We start from the raw sequence: 26,885 nt of genomic DNA on the forward strand, positions 1-26,885 counted from the left end.
CATCACAGATGAAACCCGCTTTTAAAAGCCGCTTTGTAGAGTTGAGTGTGTGGCTCAGTGTTGAGCACTTGCTTAGGGCATATGAGACCCTACATTCCGTCCCTCGCACCAAAATAAATAATAAAAATTAGCTCTTAGGCAAAAGTTAAAATGTCAGTTAACTACTTGACCAGAAACATCTTTTTTGAGATAGATAATATAAATTGCAGCAGAGAATCCTCTAACAATTCCAAAATGGAGTGTGCTTCCTTTCTACTGGGATTAGACAGTTGAGGTGCCAGGGCCTTTTTTATTCCTTGTGTGCCCTGCAGGACCCAGCACAGTACTTTGCTCATAGTGGCTCCATCAGTCTTCAATTCTCCATTAACAGAACTGACAGCTAACTGGGTACATCCTACCCGGCTGCCAGTAGAACCTGGCATGCAGCAATCTGCTCTCTCTCTCTCTCTCTCTCTCTCTCTCTCGTTTTGTTTTTTGTTTTGTTTTGTTTTGTTTTCAAGACAGGGTTTCTCTGTGTAGTGCTGTCCTGGAACTAGCTCTGTAGCCCAGGCTGGCCTCGAACTCACAGAGATCCACCTGCCTCTGCCTCCCCAGTGCTGGGATTAAAGGCCACCACTGCCTGGCTTCAGACCTACAGCATATTTCCTCAGGCCATCCAGCAAACACAGTCCAGCTTTCGCCTTGAAGATTTATAGCACATAACTGCATCATCAACCGAAGACCAAGTTACTGCGTTTTTCAGGCAGAGGACAATGCCAGGAGGTCGCAGGGGACCTCCCAGTTCAATAGAAATCTCTAAATCAAGGGCAGATCCAAGTCTTTTCAGGCCTCATTTGGGGTCACGGAGGGGTCATGCAAGTGGAGAGTTCTGAGGCTGAAGTTCTCTCATGTCCTTGGTATCTACGCCCCTGCTCTCACTTAGGACACTGCATCCCACAGTGTGTGCCGAGTCTCCCCAGAGACTGTCCCTCACTTGCAGGTGATCACTCCCTGAGCATCAGACTGAAAGTGGGCCTGAGTTTGGATTCAGAAAGGTCTAGTCTCAAACACCATTCTCACCTCTTAGCTGCTCTGTGCTCTTGAGAAAAACAACCAACGAACCTCAAAATGCTTCAGGTTCCCTAAGAAGAGCATATGTCTTATGTGTGTGTTACAAGACACCATGGTAAGGCTCTGGTGTATTCCCAGGTCGTGGCGCTAGAGGGAGGGAGCAGCCTAGGGAACTAGACAGACGTCTGGGCCAGTATTCTTGAAGGGAATATTGGGCTTCAGTTTCTCTCTTCTCTCTCTCCATCTCTCTCCTGGAAGCTTTCTCCACTGCACACCCTTGCTGTGAAATACTGCCTCACCATAGACCCAAAGGCAACAGAGTCAAGCAGCCATGGAGAGAAACTTCTGAAACCTTGAACCATAAGCCCCTTCCTGAAAGCCGGGCATCTCTTGTCTGGCACCATTTCACAGTGCTGGGATGCCGACTAATGCACCCTGACAAGGTGCACTGTATCCAACACATGTGGGAAGTTGCAGCCTCTCTACTTAGGGAATGAAGTCTCTGGTATTTGGTGACTGTGACTGGCCTTATACAAAAGCAAGTTAGGGATTAGCGTTAGCATTCATGAGTAAATAGCTCGCAAGCCTGCTTTCAAGGTGGTTTAACTGTATAAACACAAGACACAAGAGTGGAATTCCATTTGTCCCACATCAGTGGCTCACGCTTGCCTGTCTGCCTCAGTGTACCCAAGGAAAGAGCACTTACCAAGTCCCCAGGAAGGCGGTCCATGGCAGCAGCAGAGGAGCCAGCAAGTGACAAAGCCCTTGGTGTCTGAGACACATCATTCCAACATATACCCCAACCCCATGACTCAGCCGAGAGGCACATGTTCTTCAAAAATGAAGACAAAATACTCAGTTCATCCAATTTATTTGACCAGTTGCATTGGACTAAACTGTTGAGTTTCATTTGCATAATGTAAAAATATACTTTAAATAAGAATGCTCATACTTTACAATGTTAAAATATATATACATATATGTATATGAAAGATTCATGAAGGAATTTGGAATAAAACATACATAGTATGCTATTTTAATATAGAAACACTTGCCGGGCGGTGGTGGCGCACGCCTTTAATCCCAGCACTCGGGAGGCAGAGGCAGGCGGATCTCTGTGAGTTCGAGGCCAGCCTGGGCTACCAAGTGAGTTCCAGAAAAGGCGCAAAGCTACACAGAGAAACCCTGTCTCGAAAAACCCAAACAAACAAACAAACAAAAAAAATATATAGAAACACTTTAAAGAAAATAGTCTCATTAATTACAAATGTAGCATCACCAAGAATTTACAAAAGCTTCCACTTTCTTGAAGGTCACACTTCTCATCCTTTGGGATGTACAGAAATTATGTGGCTTGCATAGTTCTATCCACATTTAAAAACATTGTGTTTTAAATGTTTTAAGCATAGCATGTACAGTACACAGTGTTTCCATAGGAACATAACAGAAACTGTCTCTAGTGACTGACTGTCAGGTGGCTCTGAGTGAACCGGCCATTTGTAAGACACTAGTCCAGTATATTGCTGTGATATTAAAGTTGTTCTATTCACCCAAAATACAATGAATTAAACTTATACTGGAGCCTACCCACCATGGCTCAAAGAATTACCATATAATACACACCAATATATACACAGAATAGGTCTTCTGAGTCCAGTGAAGATCCCATGCTTAAATAAGAACCAAGAATAGGAATTTTAGGTTAATATCTTATGAGGGATATTTTTAACATGTCCAGCAGAGTGTACAGTGAATGGAATTGTCGTCAGAAACGATCCTTCCCTGAGCTCTCTGCTCCCTCCTGTCCAGTCCCACCACCTGAGAAATGAGAACCTTGGGCCCTGGGACATGCCAGAGTAGCTTCACAAAGGGGGGCATTGCAGTGACATTCATGTGTCATTAGAGGCCTCACTGACCCTCACTAAAAAATGGGTAAAATTCCCTCTCCAGAGCTGCTGTGCAGGGTCTGCAAAGCCAACATCCAGGAGAGAAATGTCCATCCTAGTTTGTGGCCGACAAAGCCATCCATCAGCCATATTCCAGGGTTGGTGGCCCCCGAACAATATTGAAGTAGCCGGCCAGAGCTCCGAGGTCTATGTAGAGGGAACGCTGTCTCCGGAGCACCTCAGACTCCTCAGTGCTGCCCGTGCATGAAGAGTCTGCAGAGGGAACAGGGAAACAATGAGAAAAACCCATGACAAAAAAATGATAGGGGGGACCCGCAAGTAACAGCTACATGTCCCTTCTGCTAAGAAACAACCCCGTGGGACTCAAGAGACCATGGCCCAGCTCTGGCTCTGTCACTGGTAGCCTTAAGAACACCATGAGCTACCTATGGAATAGCTCATAGATCACGGCCAACGTTCCAATGGCCAACGAAGACCAGGAACGAGGTAGAAACTCTGACATGATTTTCAGTACCTCATCTTTCCCCACTAGATACAGAGCAATGAGACAAGAATGAAGTAAAACAGGCACTCCAGGCTTGACCTCTGAGTTTGGCTCTACAGGAGTGAATTAAAAGGTGCCTCCTCCAGGTGCTTTCTCTGCACTTCCAGCCCAAACCGAATTATCCAGAAACCCACACATTCCCAACTGCGGGGCCGTCACTCTCCACTGGTTTCCAAAGTCAAATGAGAGCCTCTCTTCCAAATAAAGCGAGTCAGAGACGACATCCAACGAGTGATCGGCGAGCCGATGAAAAGTGTTCTCCTAAGGCTTCCACTTGGGTTCTCAAATACCGACACTCCAAGTCCCCTCTCTGTTTCAGTCTGAGGGAAGGTGTCACTATGTTGTGCTACTGTCTGTGCAATCTTCCTGTCTTAACCTCCCAAGGCGTGCCTGGTGTGTGTGTGTGTGTGTGTGTGTGTGTGTGTGTGTGTGTGTGTGTGTGTGTGTGTGCGCGCGCGCGCGTGTGTGTGCATGTGTGTGTGCTGCAGGTGATGGAACTCAGGCCTTGTGCATGCCAGGCAAGTGTTCTGCCTCTAAGTTACAACCCCAACATCTGTTTTACATTTTATCTCAAGACAGTCTCACTAAGCTGCCTAGGGTAGCCTCGAGCTCACTCTGTAACCCAGGCAGGCCTTGACCTTGTGGTCTTCCTGCCTGTGCCATCAGGCCCATCTTTTTCTTTTGAGACAGGGTCTCAAGGAGCCGAGGCTGACCTTGAACTTCTAACTGCCCTATCCAAGTACTAGGATTACAGGCCTGTGCCACCATGCCTGGCCTTCATCCCCCACTCCAATCCCCACCCCACAGCCAAGTGTTTTCGTGACCCACAGCCAAGGTTTCTGTGGACAGGAGGAGGGAGGCCAGTGGCTCCACGGGCACACAGGCACACACCCACGTGCACACAGCAGGGTGACCTACCAGCAATGTTCTCAGGAAGTTCCAGCTCCTTCCTACTCAGCAGCCTCTTCCGTTCAAAGAGGGCAGAGTCCAGACTCTGACATCGTGGCTGGTCCTCTGGAGGGGGATTCAGGGCTTCGTGTTTCAGTAGGTCTGCCGCTCTAGGACGGTGGTTGGGGTTTCTCTCCAGGGCAGCTTCTATCAGCTCCCTCATGCCTGGACTGCAGTCACCCGCAATGTCTTCCAGGGGAGGTGCCTGCTTGTGGATCTGCCAACAAAGCAGCTCTGTCAGCATGGATGGCGTAGAGACAGACGCTCAAACAGTGAGGAGCAACCTACATCCCACTGCACGACCCTTAGCAAAGACCTTTCAACTTCCTAGCAGCAGTTAAACCAGCTTTGGTTTAATGTGGCACAAAGTACATGCTGGGTTTGAATTAGCAATGACAGCTTCTCGTGGGGGGTCCAGAGGTGGCTGCAGTTAATGGAGAAATGCCTGCCTCTGCCTCCTTCCCACACCCTACTCTAGGACACGCTGTCAGCAGAAGGGAGGGAGTTTGAGGGAGCAGAAAGCAGTAACATTACATTTTCTTTTTAAAAAAGACATTTTAAAGAACATATACACCTTCCTTGGCTGACGGAGTTGTAGGACCCTGGTGCCTCTAAGTGTGTTTTATCACACATAAAGTATAATGGGATAGCATACAAATTATGTCAACTTCTCATTTTGGTCAGTTTCCATTAAAAATAGACTCCCTTTTAAATAATGGAATTGCAACCACATCTCGTGGGTCACAATTCTACCATCACCTCATCTCTTTGGTGTGCTAGGAGATGGTGGGGCTCACTGCACCCCAGCCCAGCTGACTCTCACTTACTATGTAGAGGTAAGAGGGATAGGCCGATCGAGGGTAGCGCTTCACCCAGGGTGGGGTGCCTGTCTGCATGTGTATGAGTGTGGCTCCAAGGCTGTAGATGTCGGCTTTGGTGGAATGGCCCCTGCACAGAATCACCTCAGGGCTCATGTATATCTGAAAGAGACAAGGGAAGCATCATTCATCTGGCTTCCTTCTGCCCGCCCAGTTCTAGAAGCCGGCTCCTCTGCCTCTGTGATATTTGCTGCATGCTCTGTCTTTCAGATGGAACTCTACTGCTGTGCCCCTCAAGCCAAGGAGGATCCCGAGATGTCCTCTAGAACATCTTTCCCACACAGCAGATCTGACTTCAAAGAGCCTAGATTTTTGAACCTACTAAGTCCCACTGATCTGTAGACATTCATCAGTTATATACAACTGTCCACTAAAACACCAATTCTTCTCAGACTTAAATGAAACTACACATATACTTCTCCTGTTTATCATTTAATTGTCAAAATGTGGCAGAATCCTGCAGGGCATTTGCATCAATGGCTTAGAAAGGAAGAGCCTGCAAAAATTAAGGGTAAAGCTGGGAAAATGACCCTAATGAGTCATTTATACCTGACAGGTATCCCAGTGACTAAGCAGCAAATGCCCACTGCAGCAACAAGGCTAAAACAAGAGGATTACCATAAGCTCAAGGATAGCCTGGGCTACAGACTGAGACCTTGTCTTTAAAAACAAGCAAACAACAACAAAAAAATTAATAAACAAAATACAGCATAATTTGCATTTGATTTCACAAGCCAATGTTGAGTAAGTGGGGCAATTCTCTAAATTTTATTTTTCTAAATATAAGATGGAAGAGGAAAAAAAGAAAGCCCTAGCCACCAAGAATCTGTAGTTAGGGTTGGCACCGACACCCAGTGTTAGCATCCTAATTAACAACGCAGGGTGAATAGCTCTAATTTAAAGGTACAGAGGCCTTCAAAACTGGAAGCTTTGGAGCAGGCTGATGCCACCAGTGGAAAAATCCACATATGACCTCATGTGACGGGCCACAGTTAAAGAGAATACCCTGCTAGCTGTCTTTCAGGCTAATGAACCCTCTGTTTCTACTTGGGTCCCATCCTCAGGATTATCTCCTAGCAACAACAACACACAAATGTTCCAAGAGCAAATGGAAGAAAAAAAAAAGAATAAGTGAAGGAACAGGAGAGGGGAGAAAGAAAAGAAAACAGGAAATAAAGAAGGAAGGGGAAGGAAAGGAAGAGGAGGGGGAGGGGAGGGAGAGGGGAGTATGAAACACTCCTGACCCCCAGCTCTTCAGGTACGGTACTTATCCTGCTTCAGTGTTAAAAAGTTTTTACGCTGTCATGTGAACATGAGGAAAGGGTTAGCATTCTCAGAATTCATTTCTGAGTAAATAAGTAGAAAATTCGCTTACAAAAACTGGGGAAATTGCCCGGTTTCCCCATCTCAGCCTGCTGAAGTCCTTCCTAAAACACACTTCCTTGCCGGCTTCCTTTTGCCCTCAGCCAGGAGGCACCACTGAGCTCTGTGTCTACCCACTTGCCCTGCAATGAACAGCATGTGCCTCTCGACTTTTAAAAAAAAAAAAAAATAAATCCAATCTCAATCACAGGGTTAAAAAATTAAATAGTCAACTTTATACCCTCTGGTCAACAAGGAGTTACACATCTACAACTTGCCAAGAGAATGGACTTCCTGTTGAAACTTCTTACCATAATCAAACACAGTTAAGAAAGAAATGAGACGTGCCCGCTGTCAGTATCAGTATTCAGTCTCTCTCTCTCTCTCTCTCTCATACAGAGTAGGGACAAAGCAGACCGTATGCTTGGGTGGTGTCACAGTTCTATATGCCTGCACACCCAGCCTACGTTTGAAGCTGGCAGTATCAGTCTGGCATGGTGGCCTGGGTGCAGGCCCTCTGGCACACAGCCAGGAGCTTCCAGCTCAATGTTTCTTCCTCCTCAAGCTCCCGGAAGAAGCAGAGCAGACAGCTCAGAATGGTGTGTCTTTGGACAGGCCGCCTGGAAGGTCTGGCTCAGAACTGACAGTACTTGCTCCAGCGATGTCTGCCCCATGCCCAGGAATGAGGACAGTGCAGGGGAACCTGGACCTGAAGCCGGAGTCCAGGCCTTAGTGTTTTATAGCAACGAAAAGAGACTATCATGGATATGTCTGCATGAACCCATGTGCACGTCTTCATTCTATGTTAAGTTATAGAAGTTAATACCAGAGTCAGAAGAAAGTAACAACTGTAAAAATAAAGAACAAAAACCACAGCAAAATAATTCTAGAATGTTGTTCCTATTTTTTTCCTCTGAACCATGTAACTAAAAACAAATAAATATATGTCAGATTAAACTTGAGTATATATGACATGATATGGTATAACACTCTGAATAAGAAGAGAGAGAGAGAGAGAGAGAGAGAGAGAGAGAGAGAGAGAGAGAGAGAGAGAGAGAACCAGAGGTGAAGTTTGTGTATGTGAGCTATACTGCAGAGTTCTGAAATAGTCATTGGCTTCCCAACAGCTGAGTAATTGCATTCTAATGGAAAGCAAATCTGCCTGCTTGCCTGGCTAGTGATATCTAATTTGCTCTTTAGTATGAGGAGTAAAAGCAGGCTTGCAGAAAATTTGCATCAGGACTTCATAATCATTTTCACACTGGTCACAATCAAGCTTCAGTTTGTGAGCACACAGTAGAAGAGAGACAATGGGCAGGGTGGGGTTTATAAGAACAGACACGAAGATCCATTTTATACCAAGTACATAGAAATCAACACTAGCTGAAAAGACTTCATCTAAATACTACTCAGGAGCTAGATGGGTGCTATACGCCCCATAATTCTAGAACACAGGAGGCAGGGCAAGAGGACACTGAGTACAAGACAGCCTAGACTATCCAATGCATTTGAGGCCAGCCTGAGCTACCGCAAACTCAAATGAAAAGAAACCCTATTGAGGACTGAGCTATGTGACTCCACCCAGCCATCCTGGTAGAGAATCCCAGAAATACAAGTTTTCCTCCAACATTGCATAATTTTCAACTTGACTGCACTGCCAGGAAGCAAAAGGTATTTTTTTTTCTCTAATACCATTAATAGTTTGTTTCTCAAACTGGTTCCAGGGAAAAGGGTGGAATGTCCCAGATCTGAACTCCTGACTAATGCCAAAAAGTGCTGAAATGTCTTCCAAAGACAATGGCCTAAGCATTAAGGCTGATCAGACTTTCTGCTGTGGCAAAGCACTCTTAAGAAGTGAGGAATAATCATTCTTTAATTAAAAAAAAAAAAAGGTCTACAGAACCAGTATGACCTCAGCACTGGGGAGGCTGAGGCAGGAGGACTATGCATTCCAGGTCAGCCTGGGCTGCAGAGTGAGGACCTATCTCACAGAAATAAAAATAAAGTAATTCCAGAAGCTCATTTAGACCCAGGAAGAGCTTTCCAGGTTGAGTTTTGTTTTCAATTCACAGATTAGTTAAATTTTATTACTATAGCTTCAAACAAGGTGTGTTGTGCTCATGACTCCAGGCTTAAAACTATCCCTGGATGAAAGACAGACAGGCCTTGGTGGTCAGTCCTCAGTAAACCGTAACAGCCAGGACACTTAAGACAAACTGAACCAAGAGATGGAGTAGTCATCATAGTACTTTGATATCTAACATGTTAGTTATGCTAAAAAGTTACGCAGAATTTAGAGCTCAAATCCTTAGAAAGTAAGAACTAAGAAAATAAGAAACTAAATCTTTATTCTCTAAGAATTCAAGCTCAGGATCTGTGTAACTGTGTAACTTCAGGCATTGTGTTATAATCTTTCCATGTTTATGACTTTATTATAAAATAGAATAACAGCAATCGCCTCTCTGCTATAATAACACTATTCACCAACAATGAAGTTATTTTAAGGAAGAAATAATTCATTTAAAGTACTAAGCGAACTATTTTGACTGCCATTCTGTAACAGTTTTAAGAGATGAATTCTGAATCTACAAGTTGAGTTTCCCATGTCCGAGAAGCTTGGAACCAAAAACCTCTCAGATTTGGGAATTCATATTTTGGGGTATTTGCATACATACGTGGGTTTTTTTAATCTTTTGTGTATCTTTCATCTGTCTGATGTGTGCATTTCTGCGTGTGTGTGTGTGTGTGTGTGTGTGTGTGTGTGTGTGTGTGTGTAAGAGAGAGAGAGAGAGAGAGAGAGAGAGAGAGAGAGAGAGAGAGAGAGGGAGGGAGGGAGAGACTGTTGCATATTGGACACTTTCTACCTTGGGCCAGGATCTCTTATTTACAGCTGTGTATTCCAGGTCACTTTCGAGCTTTGGGGAAAACTCTTGTCTGCCTCTCACCTAACCACAGTTGCACGGAATTACCACACTTGGCTTTATGTGGGTTCTCAGGATATAAACTCAGGTGCTCAGGTGTGTGCAGCAAGCATCTTAGAACTCTCTCCAGCTCCTGCATCATTCTCTAGACTTTTGGATTAGGGATGCTCAACTGGTCCTCTATTTCAGCACTGGACTGTTGGTAAGTGCTTTGTGTTGTATATATAAACATAGAAATAGATAATGTCTATAAATATGATCATACATATTTAAAGTCTTATATAAATAGCAGAACAAAGGTGAGAAGTAAAATGAGTTTGTTCTGGCGACAATGATGACTTAATGTTGTCATTTTACCCTTCTTTGTCCCTTGCCACAGCATTTCTAGACTATCATTTCTATTCTTAATGCGAAAGTAACAATTTTCACACCAATACAATTACCTCTGTTCCTCGGAGATCCTTGGGCAGATAGACATCTTCAGTCATTTGAACACTTAGGCCAAAATCGACCAAAACAGCTTTTGTAGACATGAAGACAATATTGCTAGCTGCAACGAGAAGGATTTGTAATGTGAGTCAATACATCCTCACACAACATGAAGACATCGTCTAGAGCAGCGCGTCCCAGTCAGAGTGGAATGAAATGCTTCCGATGATGACACAGGTGGATCACACCCAGGAGAGAGTGTTGGTGAGAGGTCAGGAGAACCACCTGAGGCCTGTCAAGAGCCCACCCAGTGTGACATATGTGAGCGCAGCCATCAGTACAGCTCAGGGCTTGGGCTTCAAATTCTAAGACATAAGCATCCACTATCAAGCAACTGTTGTTAACAAAGAAAAAAGTAAAGTTGTTTTTCTGGTTAAAGTTGTGCTTGTCACTAGGTATTAAAGATTTATAGTGAGTCTGTTCTATTTCTTTATCATAGCTGAGTTTTAGCAATTTGTTTTTTAAAGAGATTGTTTAATGAATTCTTGCCAAATTATGGCTCAAAATTAAGAAGATATTTGTTCCTTAAAAATATATGCCTGTGTGTTTGCATTAAGTAATCTCCCTCCCATCCTCCCTACCCCAGTGTGGTACATGTGTATGTGTGTGGTGTGTATGTGTGTGTAAGTGTGTGGTATGTGGTGTGTGTGTGTGGTGTGTGAGTGTGTGTGTGATGTGTGTGGTGTGGTGTGTGTGTGTGGTGTGTGTGTGTGTGTGGTGTGTGTGTGTGTATGGTGTGTGTGGTATGTGTGTGAGTGTGTGTGTGATGTGTGTGGTGTGGTGTGTGTGTGTGTGGTGTGTGTGTGTGTGGTATGTGTATGTGTGTGTGGTGTGTATGGTGTGTGTGTGATGTGTATGGTGTGGTGTGTGTGTGTATGTGGTGTGTGTGTGTGGTATGGTGTGTATGGTGTGTGTGTGTTTGAGTGTGTGTGTGGTGTGGTGTGTGTGTGAGGTGTGTGTGGTGTGTGGTATGTGTGTGTGGTGTGTGTTGTGTGTGTGGTGTGTGTGTGTGTGTGTGTGTGTGTGTGTGGTGTGTGGTATGTGTGTGTGTGTGTGTGTGTGTGTGTGTGTGTGTGTGTGTATGTGATGGGGATCAAACCCAGGGCCTTGTTTGGGCCAAGCAGGAATTCTACCACTGAGCCACACCCTCAGCGTTGCATTATTGTTTTCAAAGCACTATACAAGGACAGAGGCAGCACACCCAACAGACATGTGCTCCTGGTCCTGGTCCATTGTTCAGTCCTCGCCCTCCCTTCTGACTGCTACCATTCTTAGTGACTGGGCTTCATTCTGTGAGTTCTTTCGGGGGCAGAGAAAAGGAAGATGAGCTGTGTTTGCAGGGAGCTGTACTGCCTGCCACTGATAGTGTTAAAACATCTCATTTGTCTCCAATCTAGTGAGTCCCACTAAACCACAACAAGGTAGACCTCACTACTCACGTTTAATATCATGGTGGATCACTTTCTTGGAGTGCAGGAAATCAAGTCCCTTGAGAACGTGCTTCGTCACCCAAATAATTTCAAATTCTCTCATGGGCCCACAGCTCTCCAGCTTCTCCAGAACAGACCCTCCCTCGCCTGCTTCCATGAAGAGATGGACAGTATCACCCCATAGGATGGCACCATATAATTCAGCAATGTTCTCATGCCGGAAGCAGGCCTGGATTTCCACATCCGATGGCTTAAACTGATCCACCGGAATCTACAAAACATGGGTAAGAGTCTAAACAACCTCAAGATGATAAAACAAACAAAAACCAGACAGTACAGATCAACCCACAAACCAGAAGCCAAATTAACACAAGAACATGTACAGGTGTATGACAGGGCCCTGTGGTGTCAAAATTTATTTACCACAGACCTGCTCCCACATTACGTCATCTTTAGATATAAATGTTTTAAACATAAAAAACAAGGTAGGGGAAACACTCATTTCATTTAGAATTTAGAAATCCAAACAAAGTTTAAAATGAATGAGCTAAGAGAATGTCTTATGACCAATACACATCCTCCTCTCCATGGCCCCCAGAATACCGTGTTTTTTCAGTATTTCACCTTATTGTGTGATAATATGAAGCCATTAGTTCCTTAGTTCATACTCAAGCTATGGCTTGAGAATAAGTGCCCACCCATCCCTACATCCCATGAAAACTCAGTCCTCCATCAATAAGAACTGTGATAAGAGGTAGTGTTCATACAGCAGAGACTCTTAAAATGTCTCCAAACATTGTGCCAGGGGAAAAAGGCAAATTGTAGGAGTTCAGATATTATTCTAAAATGATGATATGCACACATCTGGAAAGATAAGAAGTTCCCAGCAGTGGTCATATTAAGGAAGGGGACCCCACCCACAAGCCTCCATCCTTTTGAGCCTGTCTGAGATTTTTAATTGCATAATTAATTTTCTTAAGAAAAATACTCTCCTCAAATGTTTAAATATAACAAACACCAAAAGGACAACTAACCCACAAAGCCATTTTCCCATGCTTTTGTATTAAAATTTAAAAATAGGATTTTGAAATTTAAAAATTAAAAAAAAACTTTTATAAAAGTTTATAAACATTTTTTAAAATTTTTTTATAAAAGGTCTCTAGATAGTTTACAGTTTAGAAGGGTCACTCTAGATAGAAGCTTCAAAAAGCTTACTATAAGTCTTATTTTCCCTTTAATATAGATGATCCAGTCAATCTTTTTTTAGATTGGGATGGGGGGTGTCTCACTATGTAGCCTTGGCTGGCAGGGAACTCACTATATAGACCAGATTGTCCTGGATCTGCCTCCCAAGTGCTGGGATTAAAGACTTTTCTAGTGAAGCATAACGAAAGAACAAATTAAAGATACTGTTGGTCTTGAGGTTAGTACGAGAGACGGACACACGGGATCTGGCAACTATTTTTTATTTTACTTCTTTGCTAAATCAAGAGTAAACACTACACTAGGGCTAGGTGAGGTTCTGGGTTTGTTTCCAAGTGCCGCAAAAGAGTAGAAAATGGTACTTAACTTCTTCACACTTTAAAATGGTGTGGTGTTAAGCCCAAGGAATCATCCACTGGGCTTACAACTGTGATTCCCAACTGAAATAAAAGCGCCAGGCTCCACCAGGAATCCCCCTGACCCTTTTCAGTCACTACGTTGCAAGGGTGCCCCGTGATCACAGCATCGGGCAGAGGGATTTGCGGTCCTGTTTCTGTACTTACTATGAATGGGATCTCATACAATAGATCTTACTTTGTGTCTAGCTGTCTGAACTTAAGGGTTCTGAGATGCATCCACACTGCTTTAGCTGTAAACCATTCATTCTCTTTGTGGTCTAGTGTTCCAGAGCATAAATATCCACCTATTGGTACCTGGGAAGTTCCCAGAAGGCTTCAGCAAACAGTGCTGAAATGAACAGCCCAAAATAGTCACGCATATGGACACACCTCTCTGCTAGGCGTAACTAAGCAATGGAGTTATTGGGTCACTCCGGATGTGTACATTCTCAGCTGCCAGAGTCTGCCCAGCAGTCTTCTGAAGTAGCAATACATTAATTTTAAGCAGTCATTGCTTAGTAAGAGATGGGGTCCTTTCAGCAATTGGTACACTTGAATTCAACCCTATGAATCTGCAGTCTTGAGGAACATCCTGTTTTCCTAATCTCTGTTGCCTGCCATGGACCTCTCCCCAGTGGACAGGAGCTACACACAGATCTACTCCTCTCTCTCAGGCAAGCTCCCCCACTCCCATCTAAGGGAGATGGTATTATCCAAGCTAAACACACCAAACCATTCTTTTAATTAGATTACAAGCTCCAAGACAGCTAAGTAGAGATATAGGGGCTGAATGGTCCTAGGTCACAACTGAGATGTAGGAACTGAATTGCTCCAGATCACCAGCCACTCCAGAAATGACAGACACTTTGGGGCAGGAATCTTAAGTAAAACCCAGTGTAAGGACAGAACCTTGGGTCATGGTAAATAACCCACAGCCAGGAAGTCAGACACACGGTGTGGATGAACACACCAGTTTGCATGCCATTCTTTTCTTGGTCTTCATGTCTTGGGCTAAGTACACTTTTCCAAAGGCCCCCCGAGGAACGAAACCAGAGCCGATGTTCCTGTAAGTCAGCTTCCAAGGGACGAGGAGAACATCTGAGTCGATTTGGTAGCGTCCGTTCTGGGGACTGATTACCTGTGAGGAGATATGGATGCTGAGGTGAAGTCCAGTCCATAGAGGCTATTTTAGAAACATTCAATGCAGTGGTACTACGAGTCATTCTGACATTACAGGCTATATTTAGACCTTGAGCAAGACAGAGAAAGCTTGTAACAGACACAAGTTCCTGGTCCAACCTGCTCATATTTCCAAATGCTTGTGAGTAGTTAGCTGCCAAAGAGAAGCTGAGAAATTATTTATCTAGGGAGTCTGACAACTGTGACCCAAAGACTGAAAATAAAGGATGCATTCGTGCCTGGAGATTGACTTGTTTCTATTAAAATGCACTAACCTGTTCGTCTGCATAGCTATTACTCACACATGATGCACAGAGAGAGAGAGAGAGAGAGAGAGAGAGAGAGAGAGAGAGAGAGAGCAAGCGAGCGTGGAAATTAACTGAGGCTCGGGGAGGACTGTGGAACTAGTGTGTGATGCCAGAGTCATGAGTTGACAATGCTTCATAAATAAGGAAGGGCAGAGTTGTTTCTCTTTGGCTTCCTCGCTGAATTTTACAGTGTGCCTATTATGTGCCCTGGAATGGGTTTGGTGCCAAGGCGGCAGCCATAAGCAGAGATGGGCAGGTCCAGACTTCTAAGGGCTCATGGGCAAGAAAACCTTTAGCATCAGGTCTTTCAGAATGAGTGGACTCAGGGATGGGAGGATAGCTCAGTGGTAGAGCACATGCCTAGTGTGTACAAGGTCCTGGGGTTGATGTCCAGCACGGCATACATAAACAACAAACAAAACATGCTTCCGCACAAAGAACAAAAACAAAAACAAAACCAGTCAGCTAAAACGTCAAGAGCTATACCCTGAGAGCAATGTGGGATCAGAGGATGCCCACTATGGTGCGATACTACAGAAGTACCAGCACTGGGAAGGCTGGGGCAAAAGAATGGTGAGGGCCAGGCCAGTCAGGGCTACATGCCAAGCCTGTCTCCAAAACAATAAATAGATCAATGCAAAGTGAATATCACAATTGAAATAAAATGGTAGTCCATGGGAAACATGGCCTGGAACACATGCTTTAAAAAATGTCTAAAGTGTTCTAAGGGATAGTCTCCCCAAATGCAGCTGTTTCCTCAGTGTGACTAGTGATATTATGGCCTGCGATATCAATCCAGGACTTCTGATTGAAATAGTATTGAGCTACCTCAAGAGTTGAAGAGAATGTGGAACCCCTAAGCCTATCCCATAGAAGAACAGGCATCCGATCCTACCGCAGGTGCATCCAGGCTTCTGCTCATCATTATGGGCATGGACCTCATAAGGGCTGTTCACTCAACCTCCATCACGGCTAATGAGCTCTCCAGTCCACAAACATGTGCTCACTGTTCCTCAGGAAATCAAGTGAAGAATAACCCAATGCTTGGAAACACAGAAATCACTAAATCTAAAACTTAAGTATTTACAGGGTGCTTTTGCTGAGGGGGGACCCCATACAGGTCCTTCCAGGAAGTAAATAGAAACCATGATCTGTCTCATTTAAAATATGATGATCGCCTCTCCGAATAAGTGTCACTTCTTGTCACTGCAGGCCTCATTTGCAGTGTGCTGAGGATGTTGATGGTGGTGTCTCCCACATTTAGACAGAGCGAGGGCCCTGCAGCACTTGCTGGGGGGGTCCCCTTCTTGTTATTCACAGAACAACTCTAGATAACCACCTCAGGGTTTGACCCATGCTCATGAAAGTTTGGCTTTTGACCGAACTAAGTGTGATGACCCAGCTCCACCCCCTTATTCTATGCAAGCCGACAGAGGGAAGAAACAGCCACCACACCGAGAGCTAATTAGGGGCCAGGTGCAGCGCCGCTGTCTTGCATTAGCTCATTAAAGTCTACAGCCATCCTGAGCTCGGGTCTATTTTTATTTCCATTTCGTGGCTGAGGCTGGCTTCCAGAGGTGAAGCAACTCTCTAATCAGGGCCAGAATTAGGATTCGCACTCAGGTCTGCCCAACCCCCAAGCCAGAACTCCCACTCTTTGTGTAAGAGCCTTTGGAGTTCCAGAAGGCTGTAATTAAAGCCATGCTAGGGTGCAGAGTCAGTCCTTCAAAGCCTCCCAAACTCACCCGGTGAGGCCCAAGTCCCAGCCAGTGTGCAATTCAGAGTCCTAGCTCTTTCCCTAACACCAGGTCTTCCTTCTTGAGACTGATGTGCATTTCTAGCTTTAATCTCCTCCTTCCTAGGGTCCCCTCTAAACAATCTTGCAGAAGCCTGTGCTGTTCATTTCTGCCAATTCTCCAACTCACCGAAGTCACTGTCAAGGGCAGACACTAGACATAAGCGTTCTAGTCCCTCATCCAAATTGCTGTTATCTATACTAAACGACACAGGGGGCAGTGTCTGGGAAATTTCTTAGGTATTTTATTGCGTGAGCTGTGTGACCTGGTTCCTACGAAGTAGAAGTGGTCTTCAGCTACATCCATGGAAACAGATTATCTAAAAAACAAAGGCAAAGCTATGTCTCTCCTACCTTCCTGGTGACATGAGTGGACCCCCATGTTCAGTTCCGGTTAGTAAGGCAGGTAGAAAGGGTTTCCATTCCAATGGCAAAGGACATACCAGGGTCTTAACTCTCGGCTATCACCGCTACTCATCATATGCACTTACTGGGGATAGGAGCGGGGCAGAGGGTCGGCTCTAAGGCAAGGGCCAGTCAGAGATGGATTTGGTTGACTACAAGAGGAAACTTTCTTATGGTCAGGACTTGACAAATGAGGCACTGGATGCCATGTGTGATGGCTCTTCCTAATGGGTCTGGAGGAACAAACCAGAACATTCTACCCAGTATTATGGACTGCCTGGTTCAAACATCGGGTAGAAGCCTGGACTCTTCAATCTGAGAAGCTCTGACTCCTTGACTAAGCCCTGAGGATCATCACTCCAAATGCCACTATTTGTAGTAAATAAATAGTAGAATCCAGGGTGTGGGTGGGGGTGTTCAGATCCACATACAACCCCCAGAATTGAGTGCTTGGGGACTCTTTTAAAACTCTCTCCAGATCATGTATGAACTGGTTATAAATAAATAACTTTGCACTGACATAGAGCAGTTCCTGGGTTGGTCTCTTGGTGTTCTTTCCTTGGATTTTGTTGGACGCTAGTGCAATCTTTAATGTATATTATTTTAAGGGAAATGGCACACATAAATCCACACCCGGGGAGAACTCCTCCAACATGCCCATGCTTTGGGGTATTGTTTTAATCTGCAGTCCTCATCCTGTCTAATTAACTTGGCAGCACTGTGGGTGTTGGCTGCCTGAGCACAGCAGGTCTCTCTGCCTCTGACTTTTGCACACGCTGTCTCTCCCCCTGAAACAATCTTCACTTCATTTACCCAACTCCAGCTTGATGTTTACACCCTGGCATGGGTACCAATTCCTCATGGAAGCCTGTGCCGACATCTTCCTTTCCCCTTCCCTTCCTCACACTCATGGGTGTGAGAATCTTGTCTAAGCATCCCAAAGGCTCTCAGGGTGTACACAGATTGTGGCTGGGCACACAGTGCTGTGTTACCTGTTCACTTGCATCCTGCACACAGCAGGCACACAGCTCCCTGTGACACAAACTACTCAGAACTCTATCCAGCACCTGGAACAGCCTGATACACTGTGGCTGTCCCCGCTATGTCCAGCAAATGAAAAAATAGATATTTGAATAAAGGCTTCTATCCCTGTGTAGGATGCTTTTATGGATACACTTTACTAAGGACCCAGTCTAGGTGGCAGCTAATTCTCTAAGCAAAGCTAGCCCAAAGTACACAGCTTTGCCAAGTCCGTAGATGAAGGATGAGAAAAGAAAGATCTTGACTACAGGATGGACGGCTCCACAGAAGGCATCATGCCAGAATCAATGATATTAAAAGCTAGCCGTGTGTCAGGCTGGCTCTGACCGAAGACCAATGCACAGGCAATCAGTTATAAAGCACAGAGCTGTGACAGATTACTACTAGCCTTAGAGAGCAGTTTCATTTTTAATGCCAGCGACAGGAAATTCAAACACAGTCCCCAGAGGCACAGTCCCCAGGCCTAATGGGGCCAGATCCACAGGCCTGTGGGCTATAATTTCATTCTGCTCCCCATCATTTCATTCATTTTGGTCACCTTGCTTTATATTTTATATTCACCAGCATTAAAAAAAATACAAGTGCTTTTTAAGATTCTTAAGACCCATGCCTTGATGGTATCTTTGATTCTCACATTTTCTTTTTAGTTGGAGTTGCTCATTTATCGAGCATGGGCTCTCTGGCAAGGAATGAAAGACAGAGCCTCCACACTTGAGCCTTTGCTGGCCACGTTTTCACTTCTTTCTAATGACTGGGGTTTCTGGTCCTTTCTGCATGAGCTCTTCTGGTTCTACTCCTAAAAAGAAGCAAGAAGAAGGGCCGGGCGGTGGTGGCGCACGCCTTTAATCCCAGCACTCGGGAGGCAGAGCCAGGCGGATCTCTGTGAGTTCGAGGCCAGCCTGGGCTACCAAGTGAGTTCCAGGAGAGGCGCAAAGCTACACAGAGAAACCCTGTCTCGAAAAACCAAAAAAAAAAAAAGAAGCAAGAAGCTACTTTTTGGTATCCTTTAAAATTTTCCTAGCATTCCCATGTGTACACGGACCATGATGCATCTCTCCTCGGTGAGGGCAAACACAAGAAACGGCGAAGGGAAAAGTATAGAGAAACCTCTGTTTCTCTACATTTACAAGCAAAGACAATTAGTTCGTTCTGCTTGTCTTTATTTGTCAAATATGTGGAAAACCGAAAGAACTACATCAGCACCGTATTTGCCACTGACCACATGTGTATTATTTTGAAGCATCCTCCCCTAGTTTTACTCTGGCTTAGGAAACCAGGTATGGCTCCTGCTTCAAATGATGAATTCCCGTTGATAAAATGAAGTCATACTCTAAAGACAGAGCCTTTAGTTCACTGTTAAATGCAGCGTGGTAGATCCACACCAAAGGAAGTCACGCCCTGATGCCGAATGTGAACTTGCTTCTTTCTGAGCCAAACACAATTGACTGGCAACAAAACAACTCACTACATAGCTGACCTAAATTACTGTGCTGTTTTTCATTAAATGAATGTGGGACAATTAAAAAATTATTATTATTATTATTATTATTATTATTATTATTATTATTATTTCCTTTGTCCCAATTCAGGCTTTTCAGCAACAGCTGCCCCCAGCACAGGCCATGCTGCCATTTGTACACACCAAGGGAAAGAGAGCTGCCTCTATCAACAGGCATGTTTGTGACTTACCACCTACTCTTTTGCAAGCTGTCCTTTTTACAAAATTAAGTCACCTTTTAATCACCGCCCACGTGTTCACCTCTAACACACCAAGGACCTGACAGAATGCCAGGCACACCTAAACACTCCACCTGACCAACGATTGTGGCAACAAAGAGTTGTCACAATATTTTGGGGACTATCTACATACTTGGGATGACTCCACAACTCCATCACTGTGGGTCATCGCCACTTAAAGAGAGTGAATCTGTGGATAGCTATTTGCTACCTACAAGCTGCATTTCTGCAGGAACCAAATTTAGCCAAATGTGATAAGAGGAGAAAATAATACAGTTTTCAACACTATTAAGACAGCATTTATTCGTCTCTTGGCTGGTGGACTCCCATTAAGACCCTCTCTTTTGTGTATATAGTGAATGTGCCTTTAAGGGATGTGTTAAAATACATCTGTAAGGGCTGGGGGTGTAGTTCAGGGGTGCAGTGCTTACCTAGCACGCCCTATCCCTGAAAACACAAAGTATATTCATAATCGCTTCTTCATAGAATTACTACTAAATTACAGGCCTCTGCAACGGAGCTTGTGTGAAGATTTCCTTTTCATGGTTAACACAGAGGTGATCCTTACCAATAACTACATTCTTTAAAACTCGTATCTGGCAGCCATCCTAAGCCACGTTCAATGCCACTCTGCATTCATTGACGCCATACCAGTAAAGCTGCACACACAGCACTCAACTGATCAGAAGAAACATACCATATTTAATAAAATTCCAGATTCTTGCGGCCGACGTCCATAAAAATGCTTTGCGGTATTAGATATATGGTTTGCAAATGCAAGTAGATCCTCCACGGTCCCGTATCTGACAGATGACAGCCAGGGCACCTCCTGGCTACTCCGAAGCAGTGGCTCCGAACGGTCCTTGTTCTGATTACTGTCTGGACACGTGGTCATCAGACTGGGCTCATATACTGCTTGCTCTTCACTTGTGTAAAGGTTTTCCATTATGTCGATGACTTCCGACACGTTTAAATGCTTGATTAATAAATCAATCTCTTCCTTCTCGTCACTTCCCGTGCTCATGAACTCCATCACTGTGGTGCCTGCTGGGGAGTCTATGAAGAAACACAAACACTTCCTTCACTACAATGTGTTTGAATCGGAGACCAAGGGGCCTCCGTGCCTCTATTCATAACGAGGATTCTTCTTTACTCACACGTGTGAATTCATGTGGGCACTGCCACGTTCAAAGGGACCTTAGATAATCTTTAGCCCAGCTCACTTTGCAGGGGGAAACCTGAGATGCAGAGTGCTCGGGACTTACTCACTGTGGCATCAGCTCTAGCTACTGAAAACAAACTTTCACTAAACACAAACACAGGAAAGAGCAGTCCAGGGTTCTCTGAAGACGAAGGCTCCTGTTTTTTAAAGCCACGGACCTTGCACAACGTCATTGTTCCCCCAAAAAGATCGCCCATGGCTTGAAAGAAAAAGAACTACTTGACTAAAATTCAGGAACCAACCTGGCCAATAAGCTAAGTCCCAAGAGAGAAGAAGGAATGCAAAACAGAGTTTGATTGGAGCAAGTGGGGTAGTGAGAAGTTAAGTTTGTGGGGGAAAATCTAGTGTGAATAAATCAAACGGCTCTTTAGAAGGGAACAGGGGCCCGGGATCTAAGTTGTGCCCAAGATAAACAAGATGACAAAGGTAACTGACTCATTGACCTGTGAGCCACAGTTCCCTCTGGACACCTGAAATTTTTTAATAGCACAAAGCACACACATCTCGAGGGTCCCAGAAAGCGAAGTTAGTACTTCGACCAACTGGCCTGGAGAAGCTTTAGCAGTAGAAAGAGGCCAGGGAAGCCAAATTTGTTATAACCAAGGCTCAGGTGAAGATCAATTGACTTCACTAGCCAAGGTGACATTTCAGTCCCACACAATTAGGTGCCACACTCAGGAAATGTAGGTGACAAAAGAAGGCAAACACAGTAATAAAAAGTGACACTGGTGCCCCGGGTCTTAAGATAACTCGGCTCCACTACAAAGGAGAAAAGACAAGAGCAGCTTGGAGATCTAAGAGAATTTCAAAGCCTGTCTGACTTAAACCACCTTGCTCTAGAAAGAAAGCATAGCCTCTCTGGAAGGTACTTCGGGTTCTTAAAAGCACAGGCGCTTGGCACGGATCACAGCGCTGGGGTATGGAGGCAGGCGGGTGCCTAGAGCTCACTAGCTAGCAATCCCAGCTGAACCCATAAGCTCTAGGTTTAGTGAGAAAGTAAGGTGAGGAAGACACCCAATTTTGACTTTTAACCTTCACATGCACCAGCACATATGTGCACCATGCATGTCCACCTGCATGAAATATATACACAAACATGTACATGTACATATATTGCACCAATATACACACACAAGGTAACAAGGTATTACTCCGCCAAAGCCACGCACCTGTATCAACTTGGAGCTTCAGTTCAAAGATCCTGGAAACTTCCACCTGGGGCCACCTGCACACATGACCAAGTCATGTGCCTCTGATGTACAAACTACTCTGAGGAAAGTATCTAACGTCCAGGCCACATTAAATATTCCTCTCCTTATGGCCAAATTTCACCACCAACCTCAGTGCCTATGAGATGTCGGGCAAGTACCATGAGCTCTCTGTACCTTGATTTCCCCCAGGTGGAGATAATAACAGCCGCTACCATCCAGTTAAAGAAGCTCCTGTGCACATGGAACCTTTATCTGGGATGGAGTAAGTAAAGCTATGCCAAGTACTGAGATGTGGCCCTTGCTCAGCAGATGCCACGCCAGCCTCCTTTCTCATCTGAAAGTGGGACTTGCTGCCTTGTCCCCAGACTACTCCTTGGTAAGCTTTTAAAGACTGTGTCCATGCTGAAACAAAGGTGGGAGGGGGGCCCGAACCCGTGAAGTGTGCTGATGTCTGTTATCACCACACTTAAATCTAGACAATGGTCCAGACAGTGCCTTCTCAGACATCTTACACATCTTTGAGAAAGATTGTGATTCAAGTCCCCAGCTTGTCAAGTTATACAAGGAGCTTTGTGAACCAATAGGAGAACTTTTGGCCTCAGTTTCACAGAGCTATTGGTTGCAGTTTCTACAATTGTAGAATTTACTAGGAAAACAGAAGTTAAAAGTGGTTGACTTTAGGGCCCCCTTGAGTAAAGGAAGGACTCACGGCTCCCAAACTGAATTATCAAAATAAGTGACCTAACAGAAAATAAAGTTCATGACTCAAGAAAGGGGGGAAATCCAAATAGTTCCAAGTCACTGTACTGTTCAGAAAGGAAGACCAGGTTGAGGTTTTAATCCTGCAGAAAATCTCAAGCAAAATGTGTGCTCCTCTTATAGGCTTCACTTAAAGCCTAAGAAATCACACACACACACACACACACACACACACACACACACACACACACGTACACCAAATGGGCAGGGACACACATACACACACACACACACACACACACACGTACACCAAATGGGCAGGGACACACATACACACACACACACACACACACACACACACACACACAGACAGACAGAGACAGAGAGAGACAGATACAGAGACAGAGAGAGACAGAGAGAGGTGAGAGGGCAGGGAGATGGAGGAATGTTTAACTCTGAGACTTTTTGTGGTTCTTGCTCAATTCCTGAGAGGCTCCTGTCTCAGAGATCTGCTGCCCAGCAACCCAGATGCCCCAACAGCCTCTAGAACATGAAAAGGCCCTGCACCCTCCTGCCTCAACTGAACAGACCACATACTAACGATGTCTGAGCTACACAAGGCCAGAGCCCCTTTCTGTCCGTGGACGGTGAAGGCATTCCAGTTTAGTGACAACCACGCTCAGCTTAAAATGACTGCTCCAGGACTCGTGATAAAAATCTTCATCATAAACTCCATACCTCCTAGCAGAATGGAGTTAGGCCAGTTTTACAGACTGCTCCAAATGCAGTAAGGGACTAGTTTTTGTAATTAAACTTCAAAACATTAACTAGAAATTAACAGAATTATTTCAGGAAGCAGCTATAAAAATCAAAAACAGGAGCATAAGGCTCTCAGCTGCTTCCATCCACACAAACAAACCTTCCCAGCAAGTGAATGCAGACTACACAGTCTTGATATTCTGCCCGGCAATGGGGGAATGATACCTTGTGTTACTTCCCATTTTTAAAAGGATTTTCCCCCACTGAAACAACCCATTACTCCTCAGGACACATTTCTTAATATATTTTTCTTTTGAAAAAGTCCCAGAAAGATGCTTTTCAGCCCTGCAGAACCAAATCCACTTCAAAAATTCCAAACACCTCAACTATTCTGTCCCTATTCTCTTAATAGGATACTCTTTAAGAACCAGAGCACACTAGCCTCAATCCATCAGAGTTGGGCGCCTCAGCAGGAAGCCTTATAATGTTAAACAAGTATACTGGCTCCCCCCGCCTCAGTTTTTATCAAAAAACGATGCCCCCCACCTCACCCCTTCGAGATCCAAATATGTTTTTCCACACTCCCTCCTGGTCCACCTGGCCTCTTAAGATAACCGAGCCTAAAGGAGCTTGCATATTGTAAAAGTGCCCAGCGACAGAGCGAAGGTAGTGAGGTCTTACAGCCTCCTAGTTGCACTCACCCAGGCTCAGCAACCAGGGCGCAGCTGTCGAAGCAGCAGCGTCTCCCGCGGGAGACGCGGAGAGCGCGGGTCCTCACTTCCCCAGCCACAGCCCAGGCCGACACTGACTGGTCACCCGGAATCCGGGAAGAAGGAGGAAGGGGGAGGAGCCGTGAGTCCACCTCCCGCCTCCTTGCGCAAGGTGCTTTCCAGCTGTACCTGCGTGCAGCAGGCCACCCGAGGCTCCCGTGGTGGGAGGCACGCTCCGTTTCGGAGTGGGAACTCCCGGACACTTAGGAGGTGCGCCCCGGAAACACACCCAAGGCACCCCAAACCCCGTTACCTGAGTGTTCCAAGTGCCCAAACAGAGCTCGGGCTAGGTAGGCAGTGGGTGGCTTGCCTGCGGGAGCCAGGAGTGCTGGGGTCCCGAGGGCGGGTGGCAGACGCTGGAGAGCCGGCAATCGGCCGCGGGAGGACCCGTGCGCTGCGGGAGCACGGTGCGCTGCTGGCCCCTGACTCTCGGCGTCTGAACCGGCCCCGGGGCGGCGTAGCAAACGCCAGCCTCCTCCCCGCCTTTTCCATTTCCCCTTTCTCTCGGTAAACAGAAAGGGCCTGCTGGCTGGCCGGGGACACGGGAGCCCCCGCGCTGGGAAATTCCGTCCTCCCACCCTTGGGCCCCCGGGCGCGGGGTGGAGATGGAGGCGGGACCGGGCGGAGCGCCCCTGAGGACCCACCCCTCTCGGGACTTCTGCGCCCAACCTGCGGCCAGATCCCATCTTCCCTGCCTGAGCCTGCGGTTCCAGACCCTCCCCAAGACCCGCCCAGAGGCGCTCTCACAGTAGCTGCGGGAGGCTTACGGGCTATCAATCTGATTGCAAGTAGCCAGGACAGGTCTCGCCCAGATTCGGTTCAGTTGCACTGTACGAGGCGCTGAGTCCAAGTCCGCAAACTCTGACTCCCCGCAGTGCTTTAAAGTTTTGGCGAAAGTCGCCTGCGCTCTTCCCTGCCAGCACAACTAGTTTTGATCTTTAGTTTAATGGAACCGATTGTTTGGCGACACCGCTCCACTGTGAGAATTGCCTGCTATGATCCCTCTGGCCCTTAGCTCCGGGTAATAACCTAGGGGTTTGCTCCTTAGAAAATTTACTGAAGGTGAGGTCCAAAGACAGTTCTAGGAGAAGAGCGCCACCAGTAACTCCAGTCCACCACCGCTTATCCTGCTCCTCCCTCCAAATGCCCCGAGCATCAACAACCTACCAGGAGCTGAGTAATTTGCAAGATCCCAGAGAACAAGAGGAAAGGTCACGTTGACATCATCTCCATTCCACGGATGGGACTTGGGGGTCCCAGGCTGAGCTACGAAGTCAGAGCCCCTATGACTGTGTTGCACGTTCTGTTCTTTGCGGTCCCCAGGCCCATCCGCCCTCACCAAGTTCAAAACATCCCTTAAATTGATCTCTCCACAATTCCTCTGTGGACAGTGAATTGCGCTTTCAAGGACGTCCTAAGAAACAGAAAGCTGGGGTGAGGAATAGCGCCCGCGTTATAGAGCCTTAAAGTTCATACACGCAAGACTAAATTTACATGGAGAGGAAAGCCGACTGGCTACCTGCAATTTCTTCAAATGTGAGAGCGCTATGTGAGTGCTGTGACTTGAGTGAGGCTGGGCATCACTTTGGTGGTTACAGGAACCTTTCTATAGCTAGGCTTCTGGATGACTTGGCCTTTCTGTTCTCACAGAGAGGGAGCGAGTATAGTCCGCACCAGCCAAGCAGCCTGCACTCGGATGTCCTGCGGCCTTACTCCGTGGATTTTATCACTGGTGAGAGAGCCGATCACGAGGGGCTCGGTTGAAACAGAAGTACTGCTACCCTTTAGTTTTTCTGCTGAAACCCAGTTTAGTACAGAGGTTGCCTCTACCTGCTGCGTGAGAGTCGTCTCTCCCTTGCCTGCTGTCTTTGGCAATAAAGGATGGGCTTATAAACACTTTAAAAATAGAACCGTGGAACCACGCCCCGCCCCGCCCCCTTAAGTGAGCTCATTACACCACGTGTAATCTGGGAACTAAGCCCCGGATTTCCCTACAGAAGTCTCCCCAATACAGCTGTGCTTTAATGCCTTAAGCAGTAGCTGGTTTTATGTTGTGGGGTGATTTAGAAAACTTATTTTCCAGCATTTTATTTTTTGTTCTTTTCGAGACAGGATTTTTCTGTGTAGCCCTGGATGTCTGGGAAATCACTTTGTAGCTTAAGATAGCCTGGAACTCAGAGACCCACCCGTCTCTGCCTCCTGAGTGCTACGGTTAAAGGCATACATCTCTATGCCCCCGTTACTTTCAGACATTTTTTAAAGTCTAACACAGCATTGAACTTAGCGTCCCCGAACAGACTGAAAAGAGAATGCAACCGCAAAGAAAGAAGTTTGCTCAGTTTTATTAGATTTCTTTTCAGGTGCATGCTAGCAAAACACGTGCGTGCGTGCATGCGTGCGTGCGTGCGTGCGTGCGTACGTGCGTGCGTGCGTGCTGGGCCCACAAGTATCTGGGACTATAGGTGTGTACCACCATACAGGGCTAAACTTTCGAGATGAGAAGACAGAGTATAGAGAACCAACTGACTGCGGCTTGGAGGAATCTGCTTTATTTTATGCATGTATGTGCATATGCATGTATGTATTGTAGCCCAGGCTAGCCTGTAATTCACTATTGCAGCTCAGGCTG

At 45.8% G+C, this 26,885-nt stretch overlaps 1 protein-coding gene across 2 annotated transcripts; it reads right to left on the reverse strand.

The window, feature by feature from the left end:
* Positions 1 to 1,930: 1,930 nt before the first annotated feature.
* On the reverse strand, positions 1,931 to 24,836 carry Map3k8 (mitogen-activated protein kinase kinase kinase 8). Of its 2 annotated transcripts, none has more exons than XM_052729164.1 (8): positions 24,510 to 24,836; positions 20,293 to 20,651; positions 14,101 to 14,268; positions 11,539 to 11,800; positions 10,054 to 10,160; positions 5,277 to 5,429; positions 4,420 to 4,666; positions 1,931 to 3,209 (listed from the first exon to the last, which is right to left on the reverse strand). In XM_052729164.1, the coding sequence occupies exons 2-8, from the start codon at positions 20,626 to 20,628 to the stop codon at positions 3,079 to 3,081; spliced, it is 1,404 nt and encodes a 467-aa protein (XP_052585124.1). In that variant the 5' UTR covers positions 20,629 to 20,651; positions 24,510 to 24,836; the 3' UTR covers positions 1,931 to 3,078. The 2 variants fall into 2 exon arrangements, with proteins under 2 accessions (XP_052585124.1, XP_052585125.1); XM_052729165.1 differs by lacking the exon at positions 24,510 to 24,836 and adding an exon at positions 24,188 to 24,482.
* Between the last annotated feature and the right edge of the window lie 2,049 nt (positions 24,837 to 26,885).

Source organism: Peromyscus californicus, unplaced genomic scaffold, assembly GCF_007827085.1.
Source record: "Peromyscus californicus insignis strain IS unplaced genomic scaffold, ASM782708v3 Scaffold_8__1_contigs__length_139910024, whole genome shotgun sequence".
Lineage (NCBI taxonomy): Eukaryota > Metazoa > Chordata > Mammalia > Rodentia > Cricetidae > Peromyscus > Peromyscus californicus.